This window comes from Perna viridis, chromosome 2, assembly GCF_037379345.1.
Source record: "Perna viridis isolate PV_CMFRI_1.1 ecotype Kerala chromosome 2, ASM3737934v1, whole genome shotgun sequence".
In the NCBI taxonomy this organism is placed as follows: Eukaryota; Metazoa; Mollusca; class Bivalvia; order Mytilida; family Mytilidae; genus Perna; species Perna viridis.
The window spans coordinates 41,881,582-41,907,007 of record NC_142446.1 but is presented as its reverse complement, the minus strand read 5'-3'; the positions used below and the strand labels follow the sequence as shown (position 1 = coordinate 41,907,007).

The 25,426-nt window shown below is 32.4% G+C and overlaps 2 protein-coding genes across 3 annotated transcripts in view; both read right to left on the bottom strand.

The window, feature by feature from the left end:
• Positions 1-17,370, bottom strand: part of LOC148625133 (voltage-gated delayed rectifier potassium channel KCNH1-like) — a 47,394-nt gene extending 30,024 nt beyond the window's left edge. Inside the window, exon 1 of the mRNA XM_088568441.1 lies at positions 17,000-17,370. Within this exon, the coding sequence (XP_088424567.1) occupies positions 17,000-17,078 (79 nt within the window). The 5' untranslated portion in view covers positions 17,079-17,370. The remainder of the gene's footprint in view (positions 1-16,999) is intronic.
• Positions 17,371-18,471: 1,101 nt separating this feature from the next.
• Positions 18,472-23,293, bottom strand: LOC148625132 (uncharacterized). Of its 2 annotated transcripts, none has more exons than XM_088568439.1 (3): positions 22,554-23,293; positions 19,584-19,988; positions 18,472-19,210 (listed from the first exon to the last, which is right to left on the bottom strand). In XM_088568439.1, exons 1-3 carry the CDS (start codon positions 22,888-22,890, stop codon positions 19,035-19,037), a joined length of 918 nt encoding a protein of 305 aa, XP_088424565.1. In that variant the 5' UTR covers positions 22,891-23,293; the 3' UTR covers positions 18,472-19,034. The 2 variants fall into 2 exon arrangements, with proteins under 2 accessions (XP_088424565.1, XP_088424566.1); XM_088568440.1 differs by having other exon boundaries at positions 18,484-19,210; positions 22,566-23,285.
• Positions 23,294-25,426: the final 2,133 nt, after the last annotated feature.

The window sequence follows — 25,426 nt, the reverse complement described above, 5'->3', positions numbered from 1 at the left end:
ATCATTAATCGACATGCAGGTTTATTTTAAAAGAACATGTGTTGTCACCGGATCTGAAAGCTTATTATGCACTGATTCCTTAAAAAGATTTAAACTAAATATAGTACAAATTAAAACGAGACAAACGTGAAGTCACTCTATACTTCCAAGAGACCCGCTTCCAAACGACATCAGTTATACATTTAAAAGAGTGTTGAATGTTTTAAATCAATTTATCACAATATATGCATAACATCAAAGATTCAACCATTAAAAATTTTGTTTGAATAAGAAAATTTATTGTTCATTATTTGTCTTTGGATCAAAGAATTAAGAAAGAAAAGATACTCAATGTTGAAATTCAAAGCTCTTTCTTTAAAAATGAGTCAAACTATATCTGTTTATTTTAATTTCACTCGTTTTGTCAAATTAAGCAAAAGAGGAAGCTACTTTCATGATTTTAAAATAACTCGGCGGGTTTTCTAGAAAAGCAGAGGACGCTTACCCTACCGGTGCACCTGGTCCATGCTAGCGGAGTCCGAATTGTTCATTTTCTTTTGTTACTTTATATGTATGATTTTAGTTACTTTATGTTCTTTGTTGTGCATGTCTGTTTTCCATGTCTGGTTTTTGTCCCTGGATTACATTCTTTTGATTACTGCTATAACCCTGGTTCCCTTGATTACTCTTTTTAAAATAATTGGCTGTAAATATGTTGATAATGATTAAAGGGTTTAGGGAAAGTAAGTTCTAATTGTGTTTTAACAACAAATAATCTTGAAATATTAGTGAATATAAAGTAAAGCATTGAAACAGGCGTTGAATTCACAAAAAGTCGTAAGAGTAAGTAATGATGTCATAACAAAAAATAGCATTGTGACGTCATAATTTACTATCAATATCACACGACTTTTTGTGAATTCGACGCCAGGAATACAAGAACAACGAAGAGATATCGGAATCGAAATAAAGGCAGAAACGTAAAAATAGGCACAGTGTAGACAACAAAATACAACACAATGACATATAAATACTTAAGACAAAAAACACGAAAATAAGCTAATGAGGTAAAGTAGATTTCGTCATCTTAAAGCTATCTGATACTTTCCCTCTAATCTATTATTACTATTCTGAAAAAGTCTATTCACAGGAGTAAAGCCATAATGAAAATTTAATATTTAATTCCACTCCGTAATTATTATTTCATAGGAGAGAATCTAATCACCGAGCAATATGGCTTAAATCGATTATTTGTATCATGCTTTTTATATATAAAAAACATGAACTTATTCAAAATTTAAATTGGACTGTTGCTGTAAAATTCACTAAAAGGTCGAATAATGTAACATGATAGGACATATCAAATTCTAATGTTATATGAAGTAATATAACAACAGACAAAAGTAGTAAACAATCGGTTGTTCAGCATATTGAATTTTTAAATAATTTATTGAAAATTGTGACAAAAATAGACCGACACGATGGTGATACATAGTTTCCTGGAAAACGAAAAATAATTATTCCGATGGCAACGGAACATCATCCGTTATTTAAATGTTTTTCCTGTGGATAATTCTTATTAGGTTTCATTGCATTAATGATTTCGCGATAATTTCAATTAATTAATCTCTGTTTTTTCTGTACTTCGAATAAAGCAAGACTTTTCGATAAAATACTTGTATTGCATAAAATCAAGAAAAGTCAAAATACTGCACTGTTTACAAAAACGGAAATATTAAAGAGTTAATTCCTAAGGCAAAAACGCGTCCGATAACACATAAACTGACATAGACAAACAACCAGAAAGACAAAAATCAACATACATGCAGAGACGGGCAGGTTAAATATCACCAGAATAGATATGGCGAATATGTCAGAGACAACAACCCCACCAGGTAAAAAATGCTAGCTCAAGGCAATCAATGGGTCTTCGATGAAACGGCGTGGAAACCCTCGAGCCACAGGGCAGGCTACAGCTGGCCCCAAAACAACATTATACACAGGTACTACCTGACCCAAAATTGGGGGGGGGGTGAACTCGTGTGTACTGGAAAAATAAGAGGCATATTAGTTTTTTCATGGATCAAAATATCTAATCCAAAATACAAACAAAATAGATTTTACAAAACAGAAAAAGGAACGTGCGAAAAATCTAAAGCAATGGCAACTCAAACATACAAAATATTTAAACCGATATTTGGTAACAACTGAATGTGACTGATAAAGTCTTACCAAACAGTTGAAGCACAAACGTTAAGTTAAATAACCCGATGGCAGTGCAAAGTGAAGAAATAACAGTAGAGATATTTGTGGATCTATTAGATATTCATTCACTTATTCTGGTGTAATATACGCTTGAGCAAGTACTAACTATTCTGATTTCCTTGAACTCCATAAATATCTGCGCAACAGACTCCTGAATCAGGATTATGAGGGATGCGTCTTAAAAGGTCTTTTACAAAATTATTTTTAGATATCAGTCCCTAGTTGAAAAATACTCATTTTCTTCTAAAACTGAGTAATGATTAGTTTTTGTAAAATGTTCTTTGTGCTGATGCGACCGCTGATTTATCGATAATGACAATAGCATGCAAATGCGTTTTAATCACCACTTGTATAGTCACGCCGCAATGAAAGAAGGAGGTTTAACGCGCTGCAAAACATTTTCGTCTGAAGTGCTTGTACCATGTCAGGGCCATTACGGTACCAGCTGCTCCGATGGTGTAATATCTATTTTGTCATATTTATTTTGGACTTGACTTGATTATGAATGGGATTAGTGTTCGATTGTTGTTACCCCTATTTGTCACATGCCTTAGAAGACTGCAGCGATGCTTTTAAAACAAAGTAATTCAAGAAAAGGTGTTGGTTTTTATAGTGTGGTAATTATTATTTTAGTTAAAGAATACCTGGTATAAGAACTTTTAGTACTCGTTTATTTGCTTTCATGAAACTTTGTTTCATGCTATTTGTTTACTCTATCATACGCTAAATGATTCAATTTTCTTTTTGAAATAAGAGTATTCGATCACGTCATTGTCGTACCGTCAGGTTATAAAGACTATAAGGTGTCCGAATATATATTTGTGTAACTTAAACTGCTGAAAAAGAAAAAAAAGATAAAGATTCGCTTTTTAGTTATAGATTGTGAAAAACACTTCCTGAAATGCCTGCTAAGGATTTTGTAGGTCTTAAATGGAGTCAATGCTGTTTTTTTTTTTTCGAAATCGGAATGTGCCGACCTTTTGTCATGTGACAGAATATAATCCAGGGGTTAGGTCAAGTTTACAGGTATACTTTTTATGCAGCATCAATTATATCACATTTGACGTCTCTACCGTATTATCAAGCTTCGATGGCATATTACATAGAATATTAACACCACAATGCTGCCAATTCATATTAGTAGACCTGCATGAAATTTTTAAATATTTTGGCGTACTTTCCTAAAATTAAATGTAACGAATTCATAATCATTAGTGTAGTACCCTAAAAAGGTAAAGCGCGTAAACATTTAAATCCCATACATCTTGGAGAAACCCCCTTATGTGGGGGATGATTATTTTTTGTTTAAGGTAGATCATACCATTTCATTGAACATTCTGTTCTGTCATCATGCAAAATCGTGCCAACATATATGTATATTCAATTAACTAATAGCATTTGAAGTTTTGACATAAATGTTAAAAAAAAGTAATGGTGAAATTCCAAACATAAATTTAAATTATTATTATTATTTTTTTTTTTTTTTTGGAAATATGAAAGAATGTTAGATAAGAGTACTTGATGTAATTTTTTAGAAAAATTTATTAACTTTTTGATTGTGAATATCCCAATAAAATCCATATATGTAATGTTTTTTTAAATACCATCATTAAGAATCAATTATCTTGAAATAATTTCGGTAACCTAGGTTTTTCATACATTGTCATCTTTGAGAAAACCTATGTACAAAATTATTAGGAATGGTCTATCTTAGTGGTGTGTGTGTGAATGTGTGTGTGTGTATGTGTCTTCCGATATCATTGTGTTCAAGAACGATAATAAATCAAAACAGATATTATCTACATTCAAATACGCTAATATGCTAGATTAAATTTTTATCTTTCTCGTATGTGTTTAGGATTATATTTTAATCTTCCAAAGATGTAGATTTATTTAATCTTTTATGATTTTATACTAGATTTTAGACGGTTTTAGTCTAAAATGCTAGATAAAAACCATGTGTGTTACATGCACGTGGACGGTACACAACTATGATTCTTCAATTTATCTGTGATACGTCATATGACCTTAACGGTTATTCGTTTTTAATTTCTTGTTCATGTTTTGGCAATACAATGTGATATTTTTTTCTAAATATACTGCATTAAGTTAATGATATATTTGCACTGCGGTGGCGACGCTTTTAGATCATTTTTATTTTAAACTCATATCTACACTATATAAACCTCTTTTCTGAATCAAAAATTACAATGACGGTAAAAAAACTCTTAAAATGATATACTAAACATAGTCTGGAACCAATACGTTTCACCATGTCATACATTTCCCAAGCGTTTCAAAGTAAATAAATGAACATTGGTAGAATTTGTCTTATATTGCCCTAGATATCTACAAACGGAATTGTTCATTATTAAAAGTGAATAAGATATATTCCGTTGAATGGGAGACAGGTGTATTGTGTGAATTCTTTTTTGTCAACGTAAAGATACAGGATATTTGGCCTTATAAGCAATAAATTGATTTGCTTTTTGAGTTTCTATTCGATAGAAAAATGAATCACAATAGACGCCAGTAAAAGGATGGAAGTATTTTGAAATGTATTTTTATTGAATGGTGATGCCATAAATTGAAAACTAGGACACCGAGATATAGTTTCTAACGGTATTATTAATTTTTGATCGAACGAATGGCTAAACTGAATCCATACAATGTTGGATTTTGAGGGAACCCCTCCTTTTGTAAAAAAGAAAAGTTTAAAATCTAGTAGATGTTCCACAGATTTTTACCCAAATTTTGGTGTTATCTATGTTTACTCCGATCACTAAACCTGAATTCTTGAATCTACCAATCTTCATATCATTTATCGTGCAAATGAGTTGATGCCTTCAGTCTTCTAAAAATTATACCAATTTAGCTTATGGTAAGCTACAATGTATCATCAGTATTTCCCCGCCCTTTCTTTAATTTTTCTGCAGGTGTTTTTTGTTCTATAATTTATTTAAAACTTATAGTTATTAGTTTTATAGCATAGTTTTAGAATGATCAACCTTTTCAATGTGACTTTTAAAAATCATTTTTAATCAACGATACTTAGCTACGATTCAGAATATAAGTTCGAACAGCATTACTAAGAACTGATCATTATCTAAAGTTATGGGAATATTTTATTAACAGTAAGCTAATTTTCAATTTTCAATGAAGTGTTGATCACTTGAGAAAGAAGACGGTTTAAAGATATCCCGATTCCATTTACTGTTAACTCTATTTATGTCTATTTGTATTTGATCTGGGTAAATTATTAATAAACTTCTGCGTCTCTTATGAGAGATTGATGGTTAACCAGTTATTAATGTAGCACTCATCTGCTATGAGTTCTTGCTTTGTTTACCCCCTTTTCTGTATATTTTTTAATTGATATGAAATGAAGATGCTGCAGTAGTAACCCAGTTTAAGACTATTTGATTCCAGCTGCATCACAACATGGAAGTTTGTGAGTGATTTATGGTTAACCATTTACAGGTAGCCTACCAAAACAAGAAGACAAATAGAGTTTTCACGAATATTTGTTCAGAGATTAAACTGCTTATTGCTTTTTGTGTACTTGCTTTGAACTTATAGTGCTCTATAGAAGACTATCGACAAATGTCTGTGAAGGTTCACTTTGGTTTATTTAAAGTCTACCACATTTGCTCAAGCCGTTGTACAATTATTTTTTGTACTTCCAAAAATAACATAACATAAGAGCCCAGAACGAATTTTTTAGAGTGTTATATATATGTGGTCAGACGTCTTTTTTATTATTCATCCCTTAGCTGCATGGTCAAGTCAATGTTTAACACTTGCAGACTGACTAATTGTCTCTGCTATACCTCATGTTTTAGGAAATCATTTAGAATAATAGTTTATAACATTTATAAAGATCTGGTATCTCTTCCATGACTGTTAATAAGTGAAAAGACGATGGATGTTTCTAAAAAAAATGAAGGAAATCTCAAACTTCGATAAGAACCAGTGTAAGTGCCTTTTTTCAATGAAAAACCTGCATTTCAAAACAATATTTTGTTTGAGATTGCATCGTTATCATTACAAACAACTGCTACTTAAGTGTCTTTATGTGGCAAAAAAAACAAACAAACAAACAAACAAACAAACAAATCGAATTATAGCTCATCGGACCGATACTTGTGTTAACAATGAGTTAGTTTGTACGACGTCAGGTTTTAAGTACAATAAGAACCCTGACGTTTTCAGTGGAGAATAACAATAATCATTATTCATTGTAAAGTTCTTGCCCACGAACTATCATTGTTGTAAGATTGACTATTTGTGTTATATGGGTGGATACAATTCTAGCATTTATATTGAGCGATTTCATTTGAATCAGAAATTAGAAACTGATTAATTTATAAATAGGACGGAAAAGCCCCTCTTGGGAACTATTTGTTACGATACTTCAGGAATTTCTTCTTTAGAAATTCACTTTCATTGTTCAAACAATTTTTTTGTTATTTGAACTGACTTTGATAATTTAAGTTTTACAAAACACATTGTAATAAATCGAATGGTGATATTAGATTCCTGGGGATGACTGACTTTTCTAGTGCCCTACCAAAGTTGTTTAAAGTTGTTTTGGCCATGCTATGATACCGTTTTAATTATTCTTTCCAAACCTGTACCGGATGAACTAAACATAGCTAACTGGCTGTATAGTAAGATTGAAAGTGTGCCCATTTTTGTTTTTGTTTTTGTTTTTGTTTTTGTTTTTGTTCTTGTTTTTTGTTTTTGTTTTTGTTTGTTTGGTTTTTTTTTTTTTTTTTTTGGTTTTTTTTTTTTTTGACATTGTGAAACAATTCTTTTAGTAGTTGGTATTACTCGAATAAATTACATTCCTCAGGCTTAGCTAGCCACTTGTTTATTGCATTTAAGACATCAAGTCCTACTTATTTTATTTTTTAAAATCTTAACTTGAAATAAAAAAGCGTCATCATCCCGCTATTGGCTAACTCCAGTACGATTCTATAAATCGTATGGGATAAATAATTATTCTCTTATCTTATTCATAAGTAATACCATGATGATGTGAAGAATGCGGTTTATTTGAATAATTAATATTTTTTTTTATTTATAGATAATCATGCAATTCTTTGTCGAGTGTTTTTAGTGACCATGCAAGATCTATCAAAAAATGATAATTTTCAGAAAATTCAAAAAACCTTTTGTCGTTCCCCAAGGAGTTTACATACATACATACTAACTTGCAGAACATCAAAGTTATAAGATCACTCATGAATATAAAACAATTTTCAGTGAATATCAGAACAAAATATGCCAAGTCTTCGAACAAATCGACAAAAGTGAATTGCTAAAACGTGACGACATGAAACAGAGACGATCGGCATGCACAATGGAGATAACAGAATAAAACACAATTACATATCAAACAATAAGGCAGCACACAAACAATAAAAGCACTTGGAATATCAAAAAACGGGAGTGACTTTCAGTGCTCTGGAAGGACAAGCATGTCCTACGCAAGCGTCATCCGTCACATACAAACAGTAAAACACGGTAAGTGTCAAGTCGAATGGATTGCTAATTCGGTGAAGTCTATTGAAGACATCTGTAAGATAGAAACTTTGCATCAATTGGTCATATGCAAATCAAAGTTTTAAAAGCAGACTAGGATATCTTCCGAAATGATTGCATCAATAAAGTCATCAAACAATCATGCTAGGCAAATAACAGTTATTGACCAATGGAAACTAGCTGTTCTCATATTCTGAACTTATACTCTACCCAATTATTTTTCATTTCTAATGTTACAAATTCCTTTTTCCTTAATTACTCCTATGAAAATGGTATTTACGTGATCAGATTCCGTGATACCAAGAAATATACGGGAAATAAAATGAAATACCATTTACTTAATTCCTTACAATCATTTGTAAATTCTGACGTAAATTGCGTAATTATGTATTTTTAAGCACATAAAGGCTAATAAATACTCTGTGACATCTCTAGGATACCGTTGTTTGTTTATGCATAATAAAACAAAAATAGCGGCAGACTTAGGGCAAGTATGTCCCCCACTGAGAGTGGACGTAGTAACAACTTTCTATCAATCACATATTAACTGATAACAAAGCAAAATTATACCGTCAATGTATGTAACTTTTGTGCACACATTTAATGTAAATTTTTTAAAAGTTGAATTGACAATAATGATGAAAAAATGAAGAAAAAAAATTTAGTCGGAATGTAATCCAGGGACAAAGACCAGACTTGGAAGACAGACAAACAGAACAAAGAACATAAAGTAGCTGAAATCATACATACAAAGTAACAAGAGTAAATAAGCAACTCGGACTCCACTAAAAACTGAGAGCATGGACTTAGTGCACTGGTAGGGTAAGCGTCCTCTGCTTTTCTAGAAACACCCGCCGAGTTGCTCATAGAAAGTCAGGTCCAGGGGTAGACGAACGAGGAAAGGAAAACTATGACACGTTGAACAAATTAGTTTTTATGGTGCAGACGGATACATCGTAACGATCCACGAGTTCATGATGACGATCATCATACTTCTGTAGTGATCACTTCTATCTTGAAGCAACATAACCCTGAAGCCTAATTGTAAGAAGTCTCGCGCGATACAAAAAGTCTGCGTAGTTACGGCAAGCTCTGGCATAAAGTATGAGTTGTGATATGAAAACTCCATACATAGGTGCTGAAGGGATGTTGCCACAGATGAAAGGAAAGTTGACAATTCTGAATGAAAAGTTATAACATTTGTCGTAAAGTTTGGTTAATATTTTCCGTTACCATCGATCTCTAAATGTAGGTCAAAACAGGAAAAAGGCACTATTTGTAGAAGGTATCTTGTACTCTTCAAAAAATTGTATAACTTGACACTAATAGACCTACCCCAGACATAGAACAATTTTGTAGCTGTACATATTCATGGCAAGGTATGTTAACGAAAAATGTTCCCTGTGTTTTATATTTTTTCAAACCAGAATCTGTTCAATTGTTAAGGAAGTAGATCTTGTGTAAGGGACATAACAGAAATCAGTGATATTTTTGTATCATATTCAATTTAATCAATGCCTATTAAAGCATTTGAAACAGAATGAAATCAGTCCAAGTTACTTTGATGCTTGCATGAGTTTGGTGTACAATGCTGAATTTAAAGGAATGATTTGTAAGAGTTGTGCCCTTGCGTTAGGTTTACCTCCTTATATCGTCCTGAAATGCATGAAATATCAACCATGGATCATTAAACAACCATTAATCAACCAAATCTACCTTTTACAGTTAATTAAGGTTAAATTTGTCAATAAAGGATATTGCAGATCATGTCTGACTCATAAAAGGTACAACTAAAACACTTCGAATTTGAAGATTCAACAGTTGCCACTTTACATAACTACATTTTAAGTATGCCATGAAAAAGTTTTGAAATATTGATTTTTTTAACAAAATCTAAATATATATATATCGAGAGAGAGAGAAGGGTCTGAAAAATTCCCAACGATGTTAGAACTGTCAAATCTGCGAAGCAAATTTTTTGTCGTTCCCTCCGCGGGACTCGAACTCGTACCACTGTGACATCTATGGCAACACCGCCTGCACAAAGTCCAGTGCTCTAGACCAGTCAGTCAGCTAGGCTATATAAAGATATAGCCTTCGCTGGCCGGGTCATTCCTGACTACCAACTTTTTGCTAGTAGGATGATGTGTGATGAAAACATTGAATATTTTCTTATTTAAAGCTATTGGGTTTGGATGTAACAATTCAATTACTCCAATGCTGTATGGTAGATGTTTACCCATGACTATCTATTTTCATGGTCTCAAAAGTCACGTGAGACTACCTAAAAGATTATTACACAGATTAAGCCTCATTTGCTTTTGCTACTTTGTATGTATGATTTTAGTTACTTAATTCTCTTTTTTGTGTATGTCTGTTTTCCATGTCTGGTCTTTGTTCCTGGATTACATTCTTTTGATTACCCTATAACCTTGGTTCCCTTGATTACTCTCTCAACATGTTTAAAAAAATGAAGTATCAATGTCATAGTCGCAATATGATGCATAGGAAGATAGATAGTAATCGAGGGAACCAAGATTCTAGCGGAAATAAAAAAAACTGGAATCCAGGAACAAAGACCAGACATGGAAAACAGACATACACAAAAAAGATCAAAAACTCGGACTCCACGAAAAACTGGAAGCATGGACCAGGTAAACCGGTAGGGTAAACGTCCTTTACGATGATAAGAAGACAACATTATAAAACTGTCTATGATTCGCCCAAAATGATAAGCTTTTTTAAATCTCTGGTCAAACTAACAAAGAAAGCTCAAACTAACTTCATGATAATGAAGTATATTCCAAAACACAAAAGAAAAGACAAACAGATACACAGTAATCATGTTATCTCTCATGAAAGGGTACATGAATGTTAAGATATGTAGCATTTTTATTGAAACCAATCAAAACTTCAAATTCAAAGAAAGTATAAGCCACTTTTGATTATTTAGATATTTCACTAAGAGAATGGTTGGACTATCACTGACAAAAGTAAGTAGTCTCATCTGTGTATTGTAAACTATTTACACTAAAATTATATCGTTCTAAATTAAAAATCCATACTCATTGTTAATGGAATTCTAAAAACATTCAGGTATTGACTATTTGATAAATCTTTAAATGAAATTTCATGACTGCTTTTATCTTCATTCCAAATTAACTCAAAACGTAATCACCGTAATCGCCACGATTTATCTTTTAGAGATTTTGTTTTACTTTTGAAACGTAAAAAAGAAGAGGCAATGTACATAAATGTTTAAGTGTGTGTTTGTTAGAGAGAGGGAAGAGGGCAAAGAACTTCATTTAGAAGCAACTGGCTGATATGTTCAATACATTTATATCTGAAGGGGTTATTCGCAAAAATGTCAGCTTTTCTTTTGATTCTGGTCAAAATCAAGGTATGAACATATGGGTTCAAATTTATAAAGCCATCTCTCACCAGTGTTTTTTTTTCAAAGAATTGCTTGATATAAATATTAATGTACATTGAAAAATATAATTACATATCTTTCTTGAAAGCACTTCTAAGCTGTTTATATTTCCCACTAAAATTATCATGTAAACTTACTTCCGACTTTTTCGTGAATTTAAAGAAAATGTAAATGTGAGCTAATTTGAGGGTGTAACTTTAAAACCTGCAGAAATTTCACATAAATTCATCTCATTTTTCCCCGTTTTTAAACATATTTTAAGTAAATTCATGCCATTAGTCTTTTTCGTTTTTTTTTATATACAAATTGAAAATATTTTCACATCGACAAAAAAGAGTTGATAGTCAAATCTGATAAAAGTTTGATACACATCACACAGGCAATTTTCATATGTTTTAAAACACGTGCAAACATATGTTTAAGACGAGTATGGTAAAACTATAGCTTTCAACATTTAAACAAATATGAAAATCATATGAAAACCACGGTCTTTTCATATACGAAGTTTTATTGAAAATATACGAATGCTATGTAATTTTTATTGAATTAATTCGTTAGTCAATACATATATTTTTCATATGTTTTTCATGAATGTTCTAAATATATAAAAAAAACATGACAAACATAATTTTTCAGGTGTTTTCAAAAAATAAAAAGCTTATGTTGCAGTAGTTTAAAGGAAATAATTATAAAAAAAACAATAATCTTCATAAATACTATTCCAGACCAAAATATGATGCAGACCGTGAAAATGGTCTAATATTTAATCATAATGCAGTAGTATCACATGCATTGCACTATATCATTTTGATAATAGCATTTGTCTTATATAGTGGGAAATAACATTATTTGATAATGCCTAAGTGGTTCTAAAATAGTTCTGAATTAGTTCTATCCAGTTAGAAATCATAATGTAATTTTTCATTCAATGTATCTAGGCATGAAGGGAAATGAAAGAAATATACCTAGATGTGATTCATGAGATGAGTGAACGTGAAACCCAATGAAAGGAATGGTAAGGATAATATCCCCAACTCCAATGTCAAAAGACATTGATAAGGTAAACAGAAATTACATCCATAGATTTACAGTTTGTGTAAATACCTGTATATTTTGAGCTAACTTTTTTAAATACAAAATTTTCCTAACGTCGATCATTTAATGACGACTAAAATGAATTCCCGAATAGTTTACAATCTACTGTAGATATTACCAGACTCAATTTATTCATTATTTAGCTTTGCATTACGACATACTTAGATTAATCATTTAAAGACTTATTTAATATCGAAGGTGTATTGTACTACGTTTTGAGTAAAACAGTGGCACTCGCAAATATATTTTTGTGTGTATATAAGCCATTTAAGGGGGCACGTAACACCAAAGGGAAATAGCTCTGTAAAATCAGCAAAACGTTTTATTTTGTGACATTTTGATATCAAACTCAACGCATCTAAGTGATCAAAATTTTGTTGATGGAGCTAATATATGTTCATTGAAATTATTCCCATGAAACATGTGGTTAACATTTCTTGAAATTTATATATTTTGCTTCTTATATATAAAAAAATAATACACTGCAAAATAAAATAAAAAATAAAAATTTAAAAATAGAAATAAATTGCAAGAAATTTAAACGAGCCAATCAAAATTTAGAGAAGATGCCAGGTACCCCTTTAATTCCGAGCTGATAGTTTCAGAAGTAAATATACATCTATACATACTTTACATCTTTTGTCGACTCTTTTATTAAATTGTTGCGATTAGTGTTATTCAATTACAGCATTTCTTGAATTCATGATTTTAAATGTAAATAAGTAGTAAAATTCTCAGTACGCTTTTACATCCGGTTCATTCTTTTAATCATCCTCTCATTTTTATCCCAAAAGTTTCATTTTTCTTGCAATTGTAAAGCATTTTCAGGGCGCCTATTAACGGTTTAAAATGAGGCATTAAGATTTTGTCGTTATGACATTTTAAATGTAGAGGGCATTAACGGAAACTATTACAGAAGATACAAAGAAATTTACTTATATTCATAGTACATATAGCATATTGCCATAATATAAAGTTTAAAGCGGAGATCCTTTATTTTTTTATGGATGGACGTTGTTTTTTGATTGACTTAAAATATTGAAATTATATAGTCTGATAATTGAATGTGAGTTTGATAGTTGGTTTGTATCATACATGAAAAATTGCAACCCCTTTTCAGATTGATACATGCCCCGTGCAGGTCCGGGTGTTAAAAGAATAGGCCTGCAGCAGCGCTAAGCTTGTCGTAAAAGGCGACTAAATAGTGCTCAGAACCCTAGCCGGAGGCTAGGGCGCTTTGCCCACAGAGCAACTGGGATGTGTGCACCAGGTGGTGGAATGGGGTACCCCTGGCGTGTTACATGCTGAGGTTGTCAGGCTATAATACGGAAAACCTGACCGCAAACCATAGTGGTGCACTGTGTTGGGAAAGATGCCACGTTCCTCGCACGTTAAAGAACCCTACTGTGGTATTCTCCCGGAGTAGGAACCATAGGGCTTCGTCACAGGAGGCTAAATTGCCCGACCCTACCCACCTCTCCCTATTTCCAGTGGCAATCAAAATTTATCGACCCCATTGTCCTTGTGTCCCATCCCCTTTTCATTTCATGTTCATTTTGTCATCCATTTCATGTTCATCGTCTGAATATAGCTGAAATATTGCTGCTCGGACGTTAAACCCCAACAAACAAACAAACAAACAGATTGATACATCAAGCAGGGCGGATGGCCTGATTCCTTTACGAATTAAGATTTATTTTAAAGTTATACTGGTATATATAAAAAGTATGCTCCAACATTTAAAATAGCACTAAAAATAGCATTACAGTTTAATGAATAATCAATCAGGTTCGGTATTAGGCATTGTTTTTAGAATTAACACAAGTGAAAATAGTGCGTAGTTTTTCACATCAGTCATCCACCTTTTCCCCTTCATTTTCTTAATCTCTTGATCTGCCATTGATTAAATCAATATTTTCAGGGGGAATGTCATCGTATACGAACATTTTATGGGCAATGAACAAAAAAAACTCTCAATGGTCTTTGGTACAAAAGCACTCAAGAAATATCACGGAAAGAAACGTCTCTTTTTTATTTAAAAATGTGTTTGCAATTTCCAAATAATTTGCATATTGCCAATGGGCAAATCAACACAAAAACTGTTGAACGTGAGTTTTGTTATAGTTAATGAAAAAAAAACACGATACCTAAAGTATTTTTAAAATAGAAACAAATGTTGCAATAAGTAAATATATATATATATCAACATAGTCCTTAATGATGTATATTTACTACTTTTTTCCAGTGGCGGATCAAAAGGGTTCCGGTTATCGAAAACCCATCACTATCGTTGGAAACTTTTGTTAATTTCGTTCAAAAATTAGGCAAAAATGAGCAATTAATACCCAGATACGCCTGCTTTTCAACATCTCCTGTTGTTAATACTTCACTCGTTTGTAGGTACTGTTTTATAATCTGTTTTTGCTTGTTTACTTGTTACGATTGTGTTAACCAATATAAAAATAAGCTTACCGACGTCAATTTTAAGTTTGCTGTGTCAAACTGTAATGTGCTTTAAAATCTAGTTAAAAGAGGAAACAAAAATGATTTCGGTTCCAAGTTCGGAAACACTATAAGATCTGGTCATCGCATAAGGAATCAACAATCGCTTTCAGTTCAGTGTTTACACGGCCATACTATTTAAACAAATCGTCAATGCTATCAGAAATCGCTGTATATTTCCATAGAAGATAAACATTTGCATCTCGGTAAAAGACGCTAAAATAAATAATGATGACTGGGATTTTTATGATATAAGAATACTTATCGGATTGAATCAGGAAGTTAAACTATGTTTCTCGAATGATGAACACTTTTTTTTTTTTGACTTTAAACTTGTTTTATCGACATTTTTGTCTTGAGAAAATAGGTTAATTGGTTCCTACACATATCTCTATTAAAGTAAACTATATGTATAATAAACTACTTCTCCCATAGACACTCGTTTGGGATTCATAAACGCATATGTTTAGAATGCGTACAATCGATTGTTACGTTTGTAGACAATATGAGCTGTGGTGTTTGCCGTTATAAATTTTTGAAATTGTGACCACTGATTTTACCAAAATTTTATGCTGCTTGTGTATATTTATTATTCTTTAGTACTTGATTTGTTTTGGGTTTGTTAGTTGATTGTTTGCTTCTTTTTTTTGTCTGTTGACTTTTTTTTCCTATTTACGTTTTTTTTTTTTTTTTATTTTGTTGCTGTGGTTGTTGTTGTAATTTTATTGATTTTAGGGCTTTGTTTTGGTCTTGTTTTGTTTTCTGTTTTTTTTTTTTTTTTTTGTTCTTGTTGTTTTATATTTCAGATTAAGTACTTGCATTCGGGCACTGTGTAGCACAATTATTGAGTTTGTTTATGGAAAATGTCTTAAAATGACTAATTAAGAGTAAACTGAACAAAATGTTCGTGCCTAATTGCGCGACACGTCAACATTTATATATCCCTATTAGGACAATTATTTTCAGCAACTGTCAATAATAATGTAGTGTAGTTCTATTTCCATTCAGACAGTCTAAGCGCCATTTGTACAAGTATTGACTTCATTATTTGGGATAGCTGTTTCGTTTATAGCTGTATGGCCATTTTATTAGATACAATTGGTATGAGTTTCACTGAGTGTTTCAAACTGTGTCAATATTTATATGTAATTACTTCAGCAGCGGCATCCTGGTAGAATATTTTTAGTATTTACTTTTTTTGGGGGAATATGTTTTGACTTGACTACTCTTTACAATGTTTCCTTATTTAAAAACACTAGCTTCTATTTTAAAAGCTTCATCAAATATTCATTGCACATTATGTAATAGAAAAACCGAACCTCCTTTGAACATACAAAATGCACTATAATTATTATTTAAAAAAAAATAACATTAAAAATATCATTTTGTGCGATAATACTATCGTAGACGAGAAAACAAGAGTAGAAATAATCTCTTAATCTTCTTTATTACTACACATGTCAGTCATTTGATTAGTAGATTAAGCATCACGATACATTATCTTCCCATGTGGCGTTTTCAGAAATTAAGCCTATCAGAGGGATGACATTGAACACTATTATACAATATTCGAGAAAGCAAATACCTAATCTTACCATTACTAATATGGTAGTTATTTTTGTTCATTGGGATATATGAAAAGGTGTAGGTATTCCCGTCCGATGACTCTTGGAATATAGTTCGCTAAAAATTTGTCAAAGTAGAGTTGATTTTCAAGATATTTTCCAATATAGGAAAATATTCCCACCCGTGTTATAACTTATAACCTATGGTTAGAATTGAAAAGCCCGTGTGTCTAGACAAATACAGTATTGTGGTGATATGAACAGGATTTTTTTTTCTCTACCACTTATACCCTCTTTATTGTATACTCCTCCACAACTAAGACACTCGACTGCATTCGTTCAAATAATAGAAATTCAGAGTATTATTCCGGGTTGCCATTAACCAGAGGCTAAACATATGCAACACCATTGCCTGCTTCGATCATAAGTATGACTGTCATAAAAACTAATATGTATAAAGTGTCTGGATTTTATTGGAAACCTATTGCCAGTGAGTGTTTTTATCACGCTAAGAAATGTGCAAAGAAAAGGCAACAACACCAAGTGACAAGATATGAAAAAAAGTATTGCAAAAGGGATTTCGAATAGAAAACACTACATTTTTATAACTTACGCTGTCCATTCGACCGCCGAATAATGTTTTCCAAAAACGTATTTTGTGGGGCCACAAGACCCCTTCTCGCGCCTGGCATTTTTACGGAGAGATTAGGCAATTAGGAGTTGTAGCATATAAAATCCACATATTAACGAATAATTCCATATTAAGAAATGATATATCAATTTTCCCTCTTCAGTTTAATAATCGAATCATATCTGTCCAACAGAACATTTCTAAGCCACATGTCTTTACCGTTCTAGTTTTAATTTTCGATATTTTGTACATGGTCAAATCGGTTTAATAATTAATAACCATTTTGTTATTATTGCGCATGTGTCGCACAGGTGACGAAGCACCTGACAGTTGGTTTGATACTGCTAATTCGCAGCCGTTCATAATAGCATGATGTCAGTCGCTATGGTAACGACGCTTGTTTTGTTATTGTCGCCTATACCCATAACAATCAATTGATGAAGTTAAATCGAAAACGTACTAATTATTACAATCGATGCCATTGGTTTCAGTCACAAAGATGACTTTATACATATATGATTTTAGATTATCGAAATTCCTGTAATCAAATTTGAAATTAACGCTATTGGGCATTGCTGATCTTCAGCCCGTTAAAACGATCGATCTCTCACAGAATAGCTATATTAAATTATTTATTCATGGGAGTTAAAGGCTGTTGTTCTATTGGGGTTGTATTTAGTTTCCTATTGATTTAAAATACTACAAGTTCAATTCACATTTTCACAGAACCGTTGGGGTAGCAAAAGGGTTTTATTTGACCTTTGAACTAAGATGGATAAGAAAATAAAGCTTAGCGAAGTGCACCGAAGTTCACTGTCTAACATACGTAATGGAACATAGAAATCAATTATATAAATACATCTGGTCAGTGAAACTAAGTAATACTTTTGCCTTCTGTATGGACGTTTCCGCGACTCCTAAATAGTTTTATTTAAAGAGCCGCAAAAAACAAAACAAAACAAAACAAAACAAAACTTGAAAATGAAAAACCGACAAGCAAGCAAAAACAAACATGCACGCACGCAATCACAAAAATACAAAAATATCTAATGAAAATAATTAGAACTTCATATTTGACTCCATGACCTATGGAAATTACATATAAACCCCTATGGTTCCCAATTATATTAATTGTGAAATCCTATGGAACCAGGTTCAGTTACGTAAAAATATGGAAGCTATTTCAAATTGAAACAGTTTTAAATTTAAAACATCCGGTGAACAATGAATCGATCTTAATGTTTTGAATAAGATTATTGACTGTTTTGGGAATAACAGACATGGAATCGGTTTAGGGGAGGCAATGCAGTAGAATTTGGAAACGGGTATACAAAACATATTTCCGGTAAATTGATTTTGGATCTCCGGAATATAAAGCCAAAACAATTAGATGGAAACTCCTGTTACGTTTTTCAAAATTTTATTGGCTCTTCTAAATCATTCAACATCTGAAAATAAGCAATTCTTCGATCGCATTTAGTTGTGAGATGTATAGAAATATCGAAATATGAAAGTGGAGGAAGTAAAATAGGTCAACGTTGAAACTACCAATTAATGTCATTTAAAAAGGACGAGTTCAATTGATTGCTTTAAGTCACTTAGTGACATTGGCAGCGTAGCTTCGTATTCTCTTATGTTTGATAATTGTTGCCAACAAAAAATCATGATGTTAAAAATACCTCTGAATAATATTTCAAGCAATGTTCCAAATTTACAATATATTTTTTTTTAGAAATGGCAATGTAAACGAGTGGTGTTAATTTATTTGATAGGAATACATACGGCATTATGTATATAGGCAGTTGTGTTGCTTTTGTTTTTGTTTTGTTTGTTTGTTTGTTTGGTTGGTTGGTTTTTCTTTTCATAGCACACCTGTTTGTCCGAGGAACGGGTCCAACATTTAAAATTATTGACAAATATTTCAAATCACGGTTAACTTACACGAGCAGACGTTTAAACCTGAAACCCCGTTGCAAACTTATGAAAATATTAAAGCCTTCGTTTTATTTTATTTTCTCTAAAAATCCCAGAAATCATCGTGTTGGTCATCATGTAAAGACTCGCCATAATCTGATAATCTAGGTGATTCCAATGGACCCTCAATGTCAATCAGAAACCCATAATGATCATCCTCAGACTCCTCGAATTTCTTTGAATCTGGCACCCATCCCCAGGCATTTTTCTTACGAGGTGCTACAATATAAAACAGCAAACAGCATTCCTTGTAATTACTATGATGATAATGTCTGAATATTAAAACAAAACATGACAAAATAACAGTTTCATCGAAGGCGACACTTTCAAAGAATTTGACGATACAGATGTACGCCAGTTTCTGTTGAACTAACGTTTTGTTTTTAAAATTGATACAATTTATCTCAAACTCGGTGTATATAGGGGATCATAACAACCCTGAACACAAACGTACTCTAGATCTCTGAACGTCAAATTGAAACATTACGAAAACAACTGGGTCATGAAAAAACAAGAAAACAAATGAAACTAGAAATACATTGTATTTGAAGAGGAAGTTTTAAGGAAAATGACACTGCAGTCTATAACTTACATTTAACAGGGGATGTACCTCTCTCTACTTCATCTTGATCCTCTGTGAAAGACTCGACCATTGTTAATGAGTTTTCATGTAAACTTTCTAAGTCGTTGAAATTTTCATCTTCTTGCCCTTGACTAAATGTTGTCTGCTGATTTGTTTTAGACGTGCTCTTATTCTCGAATGACGTGGCTCCTGCGCTTGAACATCCGGATGCGCTGTAAGCTGATGGTTCGGCTGAAGGCAGAACTAATTTCAAGAAAGACACGTCTCGCGGGACAAGAGATAAATGCTTCTCGTGGCTCTTTTTCTTTTTATGACCGTGCGTTGATGTTTTCATTTCTTTTCTGTCTTCCGTTGACATAATTTGTAGAAGATGTTCCCATTCATCATTATTGCCTGTGAGATCATCATCGGAATCTTAAAAAGATATTGAGTATCGAGATAGTGCGTTTCATATTTTATTGGTTATAAGTTAATGCAGATAATTACAATATGCATTTTCTATGGAACGCTTTGATCACTATGAGCAAGTCCATCTACGATAGTATGTGAACATTTCTCCTTTTATTTACTAGTATAGCGAGTGATGAAATATGCACGCGTTTTCAAAATTTCCCGACAGTGATTAATTACCGTCATTTTATATTTTCAATTACGTTCTCTACATTAAGCGATTCTTACTCAGCAAATTTCACCATTCTCGATAAAAATATTTAGATTTTAACATGCTCGTTTAACATATTTAATACTGTCTCGAATGATAATTTAAACCGCCCGTAGTTGAACCAGTCAGGTTTGGGACCAATTGATGTCAATTAATACTGACTCACTTTGTAAGCATATAACTTGTGTAGCAAGGTAAACATTTGCTTAGAAAAAGAAAACATACACAGTTCCATTTAGCAGTTATATACTTCACGAGTTCGATAAAGCCGTTTTAACAATATTCATAGACAATTTAAACAAAAACACAAATAATATTATTTCCGCCAATAAAACCAAATTCAAGCTTCTCACTATTAACGTTTCCCATTATACTTATAATCGTGCCGTGTATGTTTGTGTGTGCGCGCACGCACCCGTGGCTTCCTGGTGATTATTTTTGCAATTAAAATTTTGCGATATTTTTTCATCATTTAAAATTGATTTTAGCAAACTGATATAAATGGGATAACACATGAAAAGTGTATTTCTTACTAGTATGATAATTTATTCCTTTTACATGCCTTAAATTCCATTAGCAAATGAACAAGGTTTTTTTTCTAATAAAAACAATTGAATGTAAATTATTAATAGAGTTTTCGTTTGTCACATAGAAACGTACTATATTAAGGCTGTTTGACTGTCTGGTGTAGTTGAGAGTGTTTTATTCACACGCTAGATGTTAGGCTTGCAATAGTTTTAAATACAATGTAGTAAATTTTGTTTCCGTTTGAGAACCAATAGCCATAATCATCCCAGAGATATATCATCCTCTCCAGGCACCATTTGACCTCTATTTAACCTATATAGGGATACGGAAGGAGTCCAAGTCTTTATTTAGCTGGTTTAAAATCTGACTAAACTTAACCTATTTTGGGTATAATTCTTTAACATGTGTTCGGGTCACCCATGGTCAAAATTAACATAATTACTTGGTCTGGTTTTGCCAGTTTTCTAAGTTATTAAGGGTTCGCTTCGAAAGAACATTCATAACTACGTATTTTATTCCTCTGGTCACCTCTGTTAACAAGAAAAATCAACTTAAAGTGTTTTCATTATGATTTTGTCTAATTCCCGTTCCAATTCTCAAGTTTTTCAACTTGGAACAAATCATATGGCGTTAGCCAGTTTTGATGGCAACGATAAATTCATCGAAATAAAGGGCAAATACTGAAAGCATAAGATTGATTGATTGATTGTTGGGGTTTAACGCCCAAGCAACAATATTTCAGCTGTATTCAGGCGATTTGAAACACAAGGTTAGGAAAAAAACATGTCATAAAGGAATTCCAATGTGTTTAAATAGGGAGTTAAACATTTAAATGTAAGCTAAAGGACATGAACTTGACCTGACTATCACAAACCAAAGAATCATGGTTTAACGTAGACGTAATATACACGAAGTTTCTATAAATTGTACACATAAGACGAGCATAGAAACGTTGCTCAATTATAGCACATTGCGATTTCTTGGTTTATTGGTTTATAATGATTTCCCTCTTTTCAAGAATTCGCTCTTGGACTTTTGTTCTTTTACTGCCAAATTTCGATAAGCTGTACTGATATAATCAACAACAACAACAAAAATTGTGATTTTTTTTAGTAGAATTATTTATATACATCTAAAAAATAAGAAATATTCTTTCATTGCATAATATAATGGATCTATTGGATAATTAAATGGTGACTTTTACATTTTAACACATTCTAATGGCATACATTTTATTCTGTTTCATGTTTCATTTAATAGTCCACACCAAGTATTATTGAAATTTTACTGTTAAAACAAATGGGTTTCGCTGCTTATCTTTTTCTCATCGCTGATTACGGATTCATTTTTTTCCAGATGTAACCATTAAAATGAATTATAAATGATTCTTTCGTTAGTCAATAATGATAAAGACAATTTATTCATATTAATTACTTATTTCAATCTAACGTATCTTGTTAATATATAAGTTGAAGTGTTCGTTTATCATCAACTGCATTTAAGCTTAGCAGCGCATAGTAACAATACATGTATCATCAATAAATAATTATAACACACTACTTATAAATAAGAAGCGGTTGAACTTCAGAAATTCTACGAAGCAGTTTTTTTTTCTTTTTTGACTGAAAAAAAAATTAAATTTTCAACTTCAACGATTATATAGTCCGACAGAATTTTGGCACATGTCTACAAACACACAAGCTAAACACGAGTTAAAAACAACCAATTAGCATATAACTATCCCAATTAACATGCACTAAAATTTTATCAACTTTCTATGCATTTCCTACCCTGACTTATACCTTCTTTTGTGTTGTTTGCATCGAATGCGATGAGCTCTCCATCTACTCCAACTGCCATATCTGAGTTTTTATTCATGCCTTTGCTCGTCTCTGCATCAAGGAAACTGTCTACTATTTTAAAACTTTTTTCGGTTCTCTGTCTCAATCGTTCAGAGCAAACCCTACATTGCAATTCTCCTCTTTGGAATTTCGGCGAAAAATCATTGCACGTTCTGCAATAGAAATGTCGCTTGCAGAGCAATGGTTTGACCTTAACCTCGCGTTGCTTGCAGAAATCACAGTTCCCATGTTTATACACAGCCTCGGCTATATTTACAGCATACATGATACGACAGTTGGCTTCTACCAGAGCATTCTACTGAAACCTGACCTTTCCTTGACGACTGATTTGTGGCGTCGTACGATTGTGACGTTATACCGAACAAATAAGGGCTTCAGTTTAGCCAGGATTTGTTCACATGCGAGCGTGAAATAATTTATTGTGTTCAGCATAAAACAAAATTTTGTTCGAATCCCACCCACCCCTTTCCATTGCTTATCAAATAATAATTGCCTTAAAGAAGGGATAATGAAAACATTCAGTGGCGCATGCAGGGGGTACGAGGGGTTGGTTAGACACGCCGTATTTATATTTATTCCCCTTTAAAGATATCTTATATAATTTATGAGATATCTTCCAATTTTGATAAGATATCTTATAAATTTAATAAGATATCTCATATAATGTACAGTTAACAAGATATTTATTAGATATATGAGATATCTGATAAAGAATATTAGATATTTTATAAAGGTTATGAGTTATCTTATATTCTTGATAAGATATCTTATAACTTTTTCTTTATAAGATATTTCATTAAATATATGAGATATCTTACATAGTATATAAGATATCTCATAAATTTTATAAGATATCTTAATAACGTTTTTAATATGGCACGCCGTATTTATATTTATTCCATGTTCAAGATATCTCCTGTACATTATAAGTTATTTTATAAAAGTTATAAGATATCTGATGAAGTATATAAGATATCTTGTAAAGTTTATAATATATCTAATAAAGTACAAAAGATATTGAACATGGCAAAAATATAAATACGGCGTGCCATATTGGCACCCCTCCTTTTTATTGGAAAATTTGTCATTTTCATGTGTAAAATTGACAAAAAAAGGAAAAAAATGTCATAGCACCTCATATGTTTTGAGGAATTCCGACTCTCACCCCTCCTTTTCAAAGTGTCTGGATCCGCCCCAGACATTAATGAAAGAAAAAAGACATAACTTCAATGTGAATTTAAGTTCATTGTGACTACTATAGAATATTTGAAAGGAGGAAACTATCCCAAAACTTCATTCCATCAAAAGAAAATTTTGACTACTAGACCATAACTTTAAATTAAGGAACAGTTTTCAGTTAAGGTGAAAGTCGTCATAAAAAAACTTCGGGTAGCAATTATAACAATTTAAGTAGTTATGTACTAGGACTGAAAACTATGCCCTTCCCCTTAACATGCTAAATGACATGTTGGCAGTAGAGGATTTGGTGTAGGTCTATGTGTTGATTCAAATTAGATGTAATTATCAAGTTGTGTCGCTAATAAGAACGTAACACGTTTATTGTACGAACAATGTGATTTGTAACGGATCCGCCACGGGATCCCTGTACTATTGAAACTTTTGCCATTGCACAACATGTTTTTCTTGTGCATGGCAAAGCTCTTTTTATTATATATTCTAAAGAGTTGTGCTTGTGGTCGAACGAAGGACTCTGTTAGTTTTACCAATGTGGGCCATTCCCATTACCCCTTCCATTTTTTTTTTCATTTCCATTGCATAACATGTTTTTTTCTTGTGCATGGCAAAACTCGGGTGCTCGAACCACAGGCACAAGACGTTCAATAATAGGAAAAGAGGGTCAATATATATTCTAAAGAGTTGTGCTTGTGGTCGAACGAAGGACTCTGTTAGTTTTACCAATATGGGCCATCCCCATTACCCCTTTCATTTTTTTTCATTTCCATTGATCCAATTAATAACCTTTGATTTTAAATTACAACCAGGTTTAACTTGAAGAATATTGAATGGGCGTAGATGTTGGATTTCCGTTCCTCCATATTTTAGATGGCATCAAATTGTAGCTGAGCTGCATTATTGTTGATAAATACTCACTTGCAATATGACGGGTGTCGCTGGAAGAGCAGGACATACCCACTCTGCCGGAGCATCTGATATCACCCCCGATTTTTTTGTAGGAGTTGATATTTTTTGTTGTTGCTTATTTTAATGTGCAACTTCTTGTTTCCCTTAACTTCTGTTTTAAGTGTAATCTATTTTATTCGGTTTGCTACATTGTGTATGTAGATCGTCTTATTTCCATATGATCACCTTTAGGTAATACCTTTTTTTTCATATCATCCCGTTTATGACGCTTCGCTTCGCTATTTTTTGTCGATATTAGAAATTATCTTGCCATACAACTTCTAGCACTACTTTAATAGCTTACAGGGATGGGCGAGGCAAGACATTTTGGATAACATACAAAGTACGCTTATCAAGTACCCGTGTACCAAAGGGCTTTAATATCAGTCTTGATTAAAACATTATACATGCACTATTTTGCAAATACTCTATAACTTTACTATTTTACTAATGCGTAACTTTAATGACAGTGCGAAAAAACTAAAGGCTCACGAGAGCCTGAATTGCTCACTTTGTTAACCATTTGCTTGTTTGAAGAACTTGAGGAATGAGACAGGCTAAGTTAAAATCAACTGCAGGAAATGCTTTTAGCATTTTCATGACCTGAACCAGAATTAAAGGCAACAATTTTTGAATTATTTAAAAAAAAACTCCGACCC